The sequence below is a fragment of the Theropithecus gelada genome, chromosome 18 (assembly GCF_003255815.1).
Source record: "Theropithecus gelada isolate Dixy chromosome 18, Tgel_1.0, whole genome shotgun sequence".
Lineage (NCBI taxonomy): Eukaryota > Metazoa > Chordata > Mammalia > Primates > Cercopithecidae > Theropithecus > Theropithecus gelada.
Window position 1 is genome coordinate 3,646,896 of NC_037686.1, and position 12,578 is coordinate 3,659,473.

The following is a 12,578-nucleotide window of genomic DNA, read 5'->3' on the forward strand; positions in this document are numbered from 1 at the left end:
TGGCCTTGATCTCACTTCTGTCACCAACAAATCAGGTCTTGGAAAACCCACTGGATTTCCCAAGGCCTCCATAGCACTGCCGGCAGAAGAAGGAGATTAACTAAGACGTGAATCTTTCAAATTCCTTGTTTCCAAATGTATCTTATCAGAATCCCCAAAGATACGTGAGCATGAGAAAAGAAGTTTCCATTCATCTTGCAGTCATCTGCCTCTATAGAAAAATTATCTAAATTTTCAGTCTTGCTACAAACACTAAATGCGTGGAATTTTCAAAGGCAAGTGAAAAATAAATACATATCAAGATTGAAAAATAGGAGACCGTGGGACTTAGCAATCTTCACCAAAGGAATTTCTAATTTTACACTCTCCCACCAACAGAAACACAATCACAATGTACTTTAATGCTTGGACTGTATTTTGAAAAGGGTAGAGTTAATATTATCACGTACGAGCAGTGCCATTTGGACATACACTTTTGTTATACCCGATCGCTTTGTGTAAATAATAAAAGATAACTCAAAAGCTATAAACATCTGACTGTCTGCAGTGTTTTCAGAATACATGTTTACTTTAATTCTGCAATGACTGCTTCAAGTTTTTCCTTAAGGGCGCCGCAAAACTCATCCACCTTTTCTTCTTTTTTATAAAACTGAAAGGTTGGGACACACATGATGGCGCAGTCTCTCACAACCTCCTCACAGTCGTCAGCGTCCACCTCCAGGAACACCACGTCCTCATGCTTCATAGACAGGGCGTGGAAGAACGGTTTGATGGTCCTGCAGGGCCCACACCACGTGGCCGAGAAGTCCACAGCCACCAGCCTCTCCCCAGCCTCCTTCAGTGATGCCTCAAAGTCCTCCTTGCTCAGGATCACTTTCACGTTGTCCCCCTCCAGGAACTCCGTTGTTTCTTCTTCAGGCTTTAGGATGTCACCCTCCTTGGGTGGGATGGTTTCTTCTACGGACTTGGTGCTGTCATCCTCCTTCGGCTGGATGGCTTCTTCTGGGGACTTGGGGATGTCACCCTCCTTCGGCTGGATGGCTTCTTCTAGGGACTTGGGGCTGTCATCCTCCTTGGACTGGATGGGCTTCATTGAGGACTTGGGAATATTGCCCAGCTTGGACTGGATAGGTTTTGCTGAGGACTTGGGGATGTCACCCTCTTTGGGTTTGATGACTTCTTCTGAGGACTTGGGGAGGTCGTCCTTCTTGGATTGGTTGGTTTCTTCTGGGGACTTGCAGATGTCACCCTCCGTGGGCTGGATGGTTTCTTCTGGGGACTTGGGGATGTCACCCTGCTTGGGATGGCTGGTGTTTGCCGAGGACTTCGGTAGGTCATCACCCTCCTGTGGAGCACCAGACTCTTCTGTGGGCATGTGGAACGTGTGGCTGACCATGGGGAGAAAGGCCTTCTCTTTGGCCTGAACTGTGTCCAAGAACTCTAGGGCCAGGAGAGGCACATTGCTGGACAGGACTTGTAATGAACTTTCTGTACCAAATAACATAAAATAAATCAAATAGAAAAGCAAAAGAAGAACCAAATAAATTCTCATCATATTCCAAGGAAGACTGATGTCACTCTTAGAGACCACGAATGAAGTCTGATGAATGGGGTACTGATCTGAATAACTCATTCAACAGAAGGACAAACAGCGTGTAGTTACATGTATCTTCTGTATGCATGTTCTGAAACCGCAACTTTCCCCTTCCTGGTTCAACACGCTGCCCACTCCCTAACTGCATAGGTCTTTAAGGCAACCCTCTTTGCTCCCCTACTTACCATTAGCATCACCTTCATTTGTTTCTTCCTGAGAGCCCAGCCTCATTTCTGGTTTTCCAGGGGCTCCAGCTTTAACAGTTTCCATTACTAGTTCCTTGTCTACATCCATTCCTGATCCTTCATAGATGCCTCATAATAAAGGCCGTACCCTCCAACTTTTTGCAAGCTATCCATCCTAACATCAAAATATGAGTAAAACTTATATTTGGGTAGCACGTTACAGTTGGTTTTCCTTCTCTGTATTCACAACAGTGATATTTGAGAGCTTCAAGGTGGCTGCCCTGTGCTGAGGCTGCGACTATGCATTCACTGTCATCATTTCCTATAACACAACAAACCACTGAGGTCAGAACCATTATGATGAGCAGTTTACACATGAGAAGCTATGAGGCTCACTTAAGGTTGCAAAGCTAGGGTAAGGGCAGGTTCCACAGCTCACGCTCCGCACTGTGAGGCTGTGCTGGACTGCTCGCCACAAGTCCCGTCCAGCCTGGGTTCTGAAAACGAGTGCTGTCCAGCCTGGGTTCTGTGAATCAGCCTTCCTTTCATCTCCCTCCAGCATCCCCCAGCTCCAGCTTTCTCTTTATGACTCACCTGTTGTGACCAGCTCCTAAGTGTCTCCTCGAAACCATGTTAGCTTCCTCTGCAAAGTGTCCCACGATGTCAAATGTTCAGCACCTGCCAGATGGCCTCTTTCCCCACCTCCCCCACCTCCCAGGCCCACCAGCCTAGCCTGTGCCCCCTCCTGTGCAGACACATCCAAGTACACGGCTCTTCCAGCCTTTATATGCAGGAGAACAACCTCTTTGTGAATAATCTTGGTTCCATAAGCCACATCTACCCCATCCTGTGGAATGGGAAGCCAAATACCTGTGCCCCAGGGAGACTTATTTATTAGTTCAGGACCACTGGCTCATTTTCCACCCTCACTCTGCACAACACATCTAGTCCAAGGCAGGAAGAATCAGTGTGGAATTTTGCCTTCTCTACATATACTTTGAACAAATCCTCATATGTTTCAGTTTCACCCCAACAATATAAGTGTCGAAAGTGGTCAGGTGTGGTGGCTCACACCTGTAATCTCAGTACTTTGAGAGGCCACCGTGGGAGCATTTCTTGAGCCCAGGAGTTTGAGATCAGCCTGGGCAACATAGCAAGACCCCATCTCTACAAAAAATACAAAACCTAGCCAGGCATGGTGGCGCACTCCTGTCCCAGCTACTCAGGAAGCTGAGGTGGGAGGCTCGCTTGAGCCACTGAGTTCAAGGTTGCAGTGAGCCGTGATCACTACATTGTACTCCAGCCTGGGCAACAGAGCAAGGCCCCGTCTCTAAAAACTAAAAATAAAAGGGTTGAAATCTAAATGATAAGACCTCCACATTGTCAATAGAAACCTCAAAACATCTAATGGCAATGGTTCAATTATCTGGATTTTTATACCAAAACACGTTTTACTAAGGGATAGAGAGACTATTGGCCTTAGCAAATCCATAGTTCCTTTTTTTTTTTTCTTTGAGACAGTCTTGCCCTGTCACCCAGATTGGAGTGCAGTGGCACAACCTCAACTCACTGCAACCTCCGCCTCCCGGGTTCATGCAATTCTCTTGCCTCACCCTCTCGAATAGCTGCGATTACAGGCATGCAACCACCACACCAGGCTAATTTTTGTATTTTTTTTAGTCTGGATAGGGTTTCACCATGTTGGCAAGGCTGGTGTCTAACTCCTGACTTCAAATGATCCACCTGCCTCAGCCTCCCAAATGGCTGGGATTACAGGCGTGAGCCACCATGCCCGGCCCAGCAGATCCATAGTTCTTGATGACATGAATCCTATTCCAGGAAGAGCTCATGCTTCCACTCTGTTTCCTCAGATACTGCCAAGGAGAGCTCTCCCCTCTCTCACCGGGAGACTTCGGGCCTTTCTTACGTGATGTTTTAAAGGACAGGAGGTTGTCTTCCCTCTCCAATGCCAATGGCTTCCACAGCTGACAGGTCTCTTTTTTCCCTCTCCAATGTCAATGGCTTCCACAGCTGACGGGTCTCTTATCATGGTGCCCTATTTTAAAGCAGAGTATGAAAATAAACGCCAGCCACTTATCTGCTCAGTGTCTTCTTTCCTAGTAAGTGTTAGGAGAAAGGAGGCGAAGCAGGGAGGGTGTGCATCCTTTGCAGAAATCATCATGAACAGATTTTATTAGCACAAAGTGGGCAGCCTCTTTGGCCCTTGTTCATTGGTAAGTTAATTTATTTCCTTGGACCCTACCTTGTACAGGGTCCCTGCTGTTTGGAAGGGAGTGGATGAGGACAAAGAGGAACTCCATTACTGAGAGGCAGAGTGAAAACATCACCCCTGACATCCCAGTAGATGCGGAGGCAAGGGGACAGATGCCTGTGTCCCACCTCCTTTCTCCAGGTTAATTGCCGGCACAGATGCTGATCAGATGTGCGGCTGGGCGCGGTGGCTCATGTCTGTCATCTCAGCACTTCGGGAGGCCGAGGCGGGCGGATCACCTGAGGTCAGGAGTTCAAGACCAGCCTGGACAACATGGTGGAACCCCGTCTCTACTAAAAATACAAAAGTTAGCTGGACATGGTGACATGTGTCTGTAATCCCAACTACTCAGGAGGCTGAGGCAGGAGAATTGCTTGAACCTGGGAGGCAGAGGGTGCAGTGAGCCGAGATGGTGCCACTGTACTCCAGCCTGAGTGACAGAGCAAGACTGTCTCAAAAAAAAAAAAAAAAAGATAAAAAAAGAGTTGCAGTTGAAAGCAGAGGGGCATCGGCCTCCTGCTCCACCTGGAAGGCCAGGACGAGCACACGTGGATTCCACATCCAACACAGCACTGTCCTCATGCAGCATGACCACTAGCAGAGGGTGGGAATGGATGTGTGGACCTGGGGCAGGGGCCACAGCCTGCAGGGAGGAGGTTAAGGATCTAGCAACCATGTACACCCCAGAGTGCGTCTGGGAGTGCTCTGAGACTGGTGAAAGAGGCCTAGGGGAAGAAGCCACAGAGGAGGAGGATCTGTGACCAGAGGCAAGGACTGGAATCACAGACTCCAGCCATGGGTAACATCACGATGCCCCTTTCCTAAATGGAACCAGTGAGTCCTTCAAGAGATCTCAGGCTGGGGACCAGGCCAGACCAGCCAATTCACATGGGAAACCAGTACAGGATGAGAAGACCTGGTACTACATTTATCCACACAGCCCTGGGCATCCAGACAGCGTGGAGAACCCGAGAACTCTGAAAGACTGCACCGCGACACCGTGGAAAAGGGTTCTCTGAGTCGAGATTCCGCAAACAGGCAAACTTAATTCGGTTTCCCTGCTCCTCACCATCTCACTCCAAAACCCACTGAGATAAGGCTCATGGGAAGAACGAGCCATTCTAGAGAAATGTAGAAGTGATATTGTACCTGCATGTCTTAGTAAAAGAGAGGAAATCCATGATCCTGGTACATTTATACTTGGAGATCTTCGTGTGTTTTAGGTTTGGCACTTGTTCCTGATATTTTTACTCTTCCTTCTGCAATTCAGATGAATTCCAAGCAACTTGAAATATTAATGCTTCCGTCTGACTTGTCATAAAAATGTATGTTTTCTTTCAGCACAAGCTCACCCCCAAATAGCTCATGAGCCCTTATGTCAGTCAGGTTGTGTCTCAGGAAACAGAAACAACCAACTATTTTGGGCCTGGGATGATTTGGGCAATTATAAAACTGCTGGCAAGGCTGCCTGTTTAGGCTAGGTATCCCGGAATGTTTCCCAGAACACTGAGCCATGATACAGAACAGGCTTGCTAGGATCACTACAACCTCTAGGATATCAGGAAGATAGGGAATTAGAAGGCCACCACCCAAACTGTTGGCTTTAATAACCTTCTGCTACAGTCACCATCCAGGGGTGAGTATGCTCCAGCCCGTACTCCCTCTGAGCTCAGAGCTGGAGATGAGTTCTGGTGATCTGTTCCAACCCTCACTGAGCCCCTGCTCAGACAGAGGCAGAGCTGATACTGTGGCCTCCTTCTCAAGAAGGTTCATCTCCTGGTAGACGCTAATTCATACCCAGTGACTGAGCTGCAAGGGAGTCAAGGAAACATGACTCTTTGTTCCCAGCCTCTGCAGTGCAGGGAGGCATATCAGAAGGAAGTTGGAATAAACACTGCATGTAAAACCATTTCTACCACACCCTTATAGGGACAATATTGTGCACATTTTTTTTCTTTTTTTTTTTTTTTGAGATGGAGTTTTGCTCGTGTCGCCCAGGCTGGAGTGCAACAGTGCAATCTTGGCTTACTGCAACCTCTGCCTCCTGGGTTCAAGCAATTCTCCTGCCTCAACCTCCCCAGTAGCCAGGATAACAGGCGCCCACCACTACACCAGGCCAATTTTTGTATTTTCAGTAGAGACGGGGTTTCACCACATTGGCCAGGTTGGTCTTGAACTCCAGACTTCAGGTGATCTGCCCACCTCAGCCTCCCAAAGTGCTGGGATTATAGGCCCGAGCCACTGTGCCTGGCCTATGTATGAATTTGTTATATCTTTTGCTGGCATACATTTTTGGTTTATAATTACAAAAATAATATGTGTTCATAATATAAAAATTAGAAAACAAGTAAGTAACAAGAGAATAAAAATTACTCATAGTGCTTCAAACCTCAGGAATCATTGCTATAATAGTGTGATGTACATTCTTGGTCTTTTGTCTATTCACATGTAGATATTTTCTCTTTTTTTTTTTTTTTTTAAGAGTTAGGGTCTCACTGTGTCACCCAGGCTGGAGTGCAGTGGTGCCATCATTAGTCACTGCAGCCTCAAACGCCTGGGCTCCAGCAATCTTCCTGCCTCAGCCTCCCAAGTGCCTGGGACTATAGGCGAGGACCACCATGTCCAGCTAATTGTTTTTTGTTTGTTTGTTTTGAGACGGAGTCTCCCTCTGTCACTCCAGACTGGAGAGCAATGGCACAATTGCAACCTCCGCCTCCTGGGTTCAAGCGATTCTCTCACCTCAGCCTCCCGAATAGCTGGGATTACAGGCACGCGCCACCATGCCAGGCTAATTTTTGTATTTTTAGTAGAGATGGGGTTTCACCATGTTGACCAGGCTGGTCTCGAACTCCTGACCTCAAGAGATCTGACAGCCTCAGCTTCCCAAAGTGCTGGGATTGCAGGCGTGAGCCACAGCACCCAGCCTGTTTTGTTGTTGTTGTTGTTGTTGTTGTTTTAAAAAAATTTTATAGATACAGGGTCTCACTATGTTCCCCAGGCTGGTCTCAAACTCTGGGTTCAAGCAGTCCTCCTGCCTTGGCCTCCCAGAGTGCTTAGATTACATATGTGAGCCACTGCACTTGGCTGATATTTTCAGATGAGATAATTTTCCAAAAAAGATACTATTTTGTAATCGTTTTCACTTAAGAATATATTTCCATGTTTCCTCCAGTGAAGGTCACTGGGCGCCTGTACGCAGATAGGGCAGGGAATGGGGAGGGCACCTCAGGGCGCTGGGCCTTTCCTCAATTTTTCCTGCCTTGAACCTTGAGTCTCTTGGTCTATGCTTGTGCAGAGAACTCAGTGCTTATTTTATTACGAGATTTTATTCCTGAATTTTGGCAAAACTCCTTAGGCTTAACCTATTGGCGTCAAAAACATTGCGCAGTTGTGTTATGTGTCTCCCTCGTTATTACTTATTTTAGTCATTGGCCAGGCACTCGTGTTTGGAATTAACGTGATGAGTCCTTCTCCACTCAACTCCATTCATGCAATCACTGATTACTGCACTAAAAAATCTACAACGGAAGAAATGCCAGGAAGAGGCCATCCCAGCATTAAGAGATATTCTTATCATCAAAGTAAACAAGTAAACCAAATGTTCTTTCTTGCAGCCAAATAACTTTTTTTTTTTTTTTTTTTTTTGAGACAGAGTCTCACTGTATCACTGTATCACCCAGGCTGGAGTGCGGGGGTACGATCTCGGCTCACTGCAACCTCCGCCTCCTGGGTTCAAGTGAATCTCCTGCCTCAGCCTCCTGAGTAGCTGGGATTACAGGCACCTGCCACCACACCCTGTTAATTTTTTTATTTTTAGTAGAGACGGGGTTCCACCATGTTGGCCAGGCTGGTCTCAAACTCTGACCTCAGGTGATCCACCCTCCTTGGCCTCCCAAAGTGTGGGGACTACAAGCGTGAACCACCGCATCTGGCCTCCAAAGAACCTTACAGTAAAAACTGAATTATATGTAGACACACTAACACCAACCACTTATTTATGTTTTTGAAATCGTAAGTTTGACCCTAATTATTTTGGTCTATCTCTAAATAAGACTCTCTCTCTTATTTAGATGGTTGTCGAGACGTAAAGAAAAATAAATTTAAGCCAGGCGTGGTGGTTCACACCTGTAATCCCAGCCCTTTGGGAGGCCGAGGTGGGTGGATCATTTGAGGTCAGGAGTTCAAGACCAGCCTGGCCAACATGGTGAAACCCCGTCTCCACTAAAAATACAAAAATTAGTCAGGTGTGGTGGCATGCACCTGTAGTCTCAGCTACTTGGGAGGCTGAGGCAGGAGAATCACCTGAACCCGGGAAGTGCACCTGAAGCCGAGATCACACCACAGCATTCCAGCCTAGGCGACAGAGTGAGACTCTATCTCAAAGAAAAAAAAATTAATTTGAGCTTCTCCTAGATTAAGTCTCATTAATATTGTAAATGTTCTCAAATATTAGTTAATAATGAACAGAATAAGTAAAATATTATATTATCATAAAAAAAAAGTTTTTGGCCCAGCAGGGTAGCACATGCCTGTAAGTCTCAGCTGTGCAGGAGGCTGAGACGGGAGGATTGCTCGAGCCCAGGAATTGGAGTCCAGTCTGGGCAGCATAGCAAGATCCTGTCTGTAAATAAGTAAATAAATAAATGTTCTTTATAACAAAACATTTTTCATGTCAAAACATGCTCACCTACAGCAAGGGTCAGCAACTTTTTTCTGTAAGGGGCTGGTAACTATTTCAGACCTCACAGACCTCACTTCTATCAGAACCACTCAACTCTGCTGTTGAGAATGAACACATGAAACAGTCACACGAAAGTAGCTATTATGGGTTCAATGTGTCCCCCCAAAATTCATATGCTAGAGTCTTAATCCCCAGTACCTCAGAATGTGACTTTTTTTTTTTTTTGAAATAGGGTGATTGCAGATATAACTAGTTAAGATGAAGTTATACAAGAGTAGAGTGGGGCCCCTCATCCAATATGACTGATATTCTTATAAAGAGGGGGAAATGTGGACGCAGACACGCACAGTGAGAAGACAATGTGAAGAGGCATGGGGAGAAGACGGCCATCTACAAGCCGAGGAGAGAGGCCTGGAACAAGTCCTTCCCTCACAGCTCTCAGAACACCTCGATTGGATTTCTAGCCTCCAGAACTGTGAGACAATCCATTTCTGTTGTTGAAGCAACCCCGTTTGTGGTGGTTTGTTACAGCAGCCATAGCAAACTAGCAGCAAATATAGAAGCCATACACAGTACATAAATGGATGGGCACGGCTGTGTCCCAATAAAACTTTATTTACAAAAAAGGGCAGCTGGCCAATAGGCTATAGTTTGCCAACCCCTGACCTATATAACCATTTTTAATGGCTGATTAGTGTTCTTTTGAATGGATGAATTGTAGTTTATTTACATAATTTTCTGTTGATGGGTAAAGATTGGTTTTGATTTTTTACTATTATAAACAATGTAGTAATAAACATATTTATGAAGAAGTCTTTCCACATACTAATTTTCTTCGTAGAAAAATTATAAAAATGGAATCCCTAGATCAATTGGCAGACATTCCAGAGACTTTTGATAGATATTGCCAAAATGTTCTTACGAAAAGCTGTTCTATCAGCAAGGTATAAAAGTGCAATTGATGGACAAAAAAGTTGTCAGTATTAACAATTTGCATTTCTTGATTGAACATTAGTATGTTATTAGTACCAATTTGCATTTCTTTATTGAAATTTAAAAAATATTTATCATCAATTTCCTTTTCTTTCTTTACAAATTGCTATGTCATGGCCTTTGCTTAATATTTCTTGAAAGGAAGGCATATCCATATATATTAATTTTCTTAACATATATAATTATATATAATTTCCTTTTACCAGTCATTGTCATAGTTTTTTCTCAGTTTTCCTTTTAATTTTGTTGATGATATTTTGGGAACAATGCATTTCCATTTTTATGTAGTCAAATCTTATCAATTTTCTCTTTTCTGATTTTCTGATTTCTCCTGGTGATATATTTATATATAAACTTCTGAACTTTTGATTCTGAGACTGCCTCCTCTACAGCCCCAAACCAGTAGTAATAGTAACGGCAATAAAAATAATAGTGCTAAAACTTTCGAGGATTTAATTCAATGAGATTTCTAACATGAGGAAATAGTTTAAAGTGAAGTTAGTCTACAATTCACTCCTTTTGCTAACTTATTAAAAATTCAACCATCTCAGAGAATTAAAGAGAGCATATGTATATATTATGGGCTTTTTTTTTTAATACTATATATACCCCAGTGCCCACCAATTTACTGTGGAATAATAAAAATATTCTCCCTATAAAGATTCAGACTCTTGGTTATTTAGCCTAATGGATAGGCAATGGGGAGGGGGAAATTTAATATGGATCACCACTAATCAACACAGTAAGATGCAAAATGGGTGCATTTTGTGGAATTTTGTAAGAAAAGAGCCCTGCTGGAAATCATATCTCCAAATTAAGATTTGGAGGTAAAAGAATCTTAACCCTATTACCAAGTGAAAAATGGTAGTGTCTGATGAGCTAGAAGGCAATACTATGAAAAAGCAAAGCTTTTTATTGCAGGTCAACCAGCAAAGAGACGAGTCCAGCTCGAATTTGTCTCCCTGTGCTGGTTTCAAGGCAGTAATCTTATTAGGAAAGGATTAGGGGGTGGATTCCAGGATTAGTGGATAATTGGTGGAAGGAAAGGGGAGGTCTGGAAACTCCTCGGACATGCACAGTTACCTATTGATAATGCCCACCTCATGAGTTGCATGTATAAATTTCAGGGGGAGTTAGTATGAAACACACGGTGGAAACACGGGCTGTGACATCAGCAAGCTTGTTCTGTGCAAATTCCAGTTGGCCATTTTGGTTCCAACCGATTTCAGCCAGTTTTGAAATCTCACAAGCTGAGGGAGTTTCAGCATTTCAACAAATGGTTTCTTTTATCTGCCATCCTGCAAACTCAAGAATTTCTGTTAGTCATTGGTTTCTTACTCTTTGGGGTATAGTTTCAGTTTAAACTTTGTTTCTTTTCTTATCTAATATCCTGTAAGCCCAAGAATTTCTGTTAGTCATTGTTTCTTTAACTCTCTGGGGGCAGTGTTAATCCCAAGCTCTCTATCCTAGTTACGGTACTAACTGGGGCACACAGCGGGCTGTCCCTTACCTCTGACATTCCTTCCAATCTTTACTCCAGAGAGAAGCAGCTCTTTGGGCACAATAATGCGTTTTTACCATAAACTTTTAATTTTAGAATAAGCATGTTCATAGAAAAGTTTCAAGGATAATACAGAGTTCCCATACACCCCACATCCAATTTTCTCCATTGTTAACATCTTACACTACTTTGGTATGTTTGTCACAACTAAGGAACCAACATTGACATATTATTATTAACTAAAACCCATACTTTATTTGGATTCCATTAGTTTTTCCCTAACATCCTTTTTTTCCTTTGTTCCAGGACCCCATCCAGGATACCAAGTTATACTTCACTGTCATGTTTCCTTAGGCTTCTCTGAGCTGTGACAGCTTCTCAGACTTTCCTTTCTTGATCATCTTGACAGTTTTGAGAAGTTCTGGTCAGATATTTTGAAAAATGTCCCTCAATTGGGGTTTGTCAGGTGCATTTCTCATGGTTAGACCAGGGTTATGTGTTTTCAGAAGGAAGACCACAGAGGTTAAAGTGTCATTTTCATCAACTTCATCATAAATTAAACATATCAAGGGTTGATACTATCAACATGACTTATCACTGATGATGTTGACCTTGACCACTTGGCTGAGGTGGTGTTTGTCAGGTTTCTCCACAGTGAATGATTTTACTGTGAATAATTTTACCCTTTCCTTACTGTATGTACCCTTTGGAAGGAAGTCACCCTGCAGAGCCCATGCCCAAGGGTGGAGATTATGCTCTACTTCTTTGAGGGAGAAGTATCCACAGAAATGATTTGGAATTCTTCTGTTTGGGAGATTTGCCTCTCCTCAATAATTTATTAATTCCATCATTTATTAATATCAGTGTGGATTGTGGGTATTTATTTACTGAGACGGAGTCTCACTCTGTTGCCCAGGTTGGAGTGCAGTGGCACAATCTCGACTCACTGCAAGCTCCACCTCCTGAGTTCAAGCGATTCTCCTGCCTCAGCCTCCCGAGTAGCTGGGACTACAGGTGCCCGCCACCACGCTTGGCTGATTTTTTGTATTTTTAGTAGAGACGGGTTTTCGCTGTGTTAGCCAGGATGGTCTCGATCTCCTGACCTCATGATCTGCCTGCCTCGGCCTCCCAAAGTGCTGGGATTACAGGCGTGAGCCACTGTGCCCGGCTGATTATGGGTATTATGGGTATTTATTTTGTACTTTGGGTTATAATCCAATACTATGTTTTTATTTTCTGCTCAAATTGTCAGCTTTGGTCATTAAGAGCTCTTTCTGATGGCTTCTATGTCCCATTTGATATACACCTGCTGGTTTGCTTTGTAAGCACTTCCTTACTTTCTGGCTCTACAA

General features: G+C 44.1%; 1 protein-coding gene across 2 annotated transcripts; it reads right to left on the minus strand.

Moving 5' to 3' along the window:
• Window positions 1-549: 549 nt before the first annotated feature.
• Window positions 550-2,121, minus strand: TXNDC2 (thioredoxin domain containing 2). Of its 2 annotated transcripts, none has more exons than XM_025365481.1 (2): window positions 1,780-2,121; window positions 550-1,488 (listed from the first exon to the last, which is right to left on the minus strand). In XM_025365481.1, exons 1-2 carry the CDS (start codon window positions 1,886-1,888, stop codon window positions 566-568), a joined length of 1,032 nt encoding a protein of 343 aa, XP_025221266.1. In that variant the 5' UTR covers window positions 1,889-2,121; the 3' UTR covers window positions 550-565. The 2 variants fall into 2 exon arrangements, with proteins under 2 accessions (XP_025221266.1, XP_025221267.1); XM_025365482.1 differs by having other exon boundaries at window positions 550-1,484; window positions 1,979-2,085.
• Between the last annotated feature and the right edge of the window lie 10,457 nt (window positions 2,122-12,578).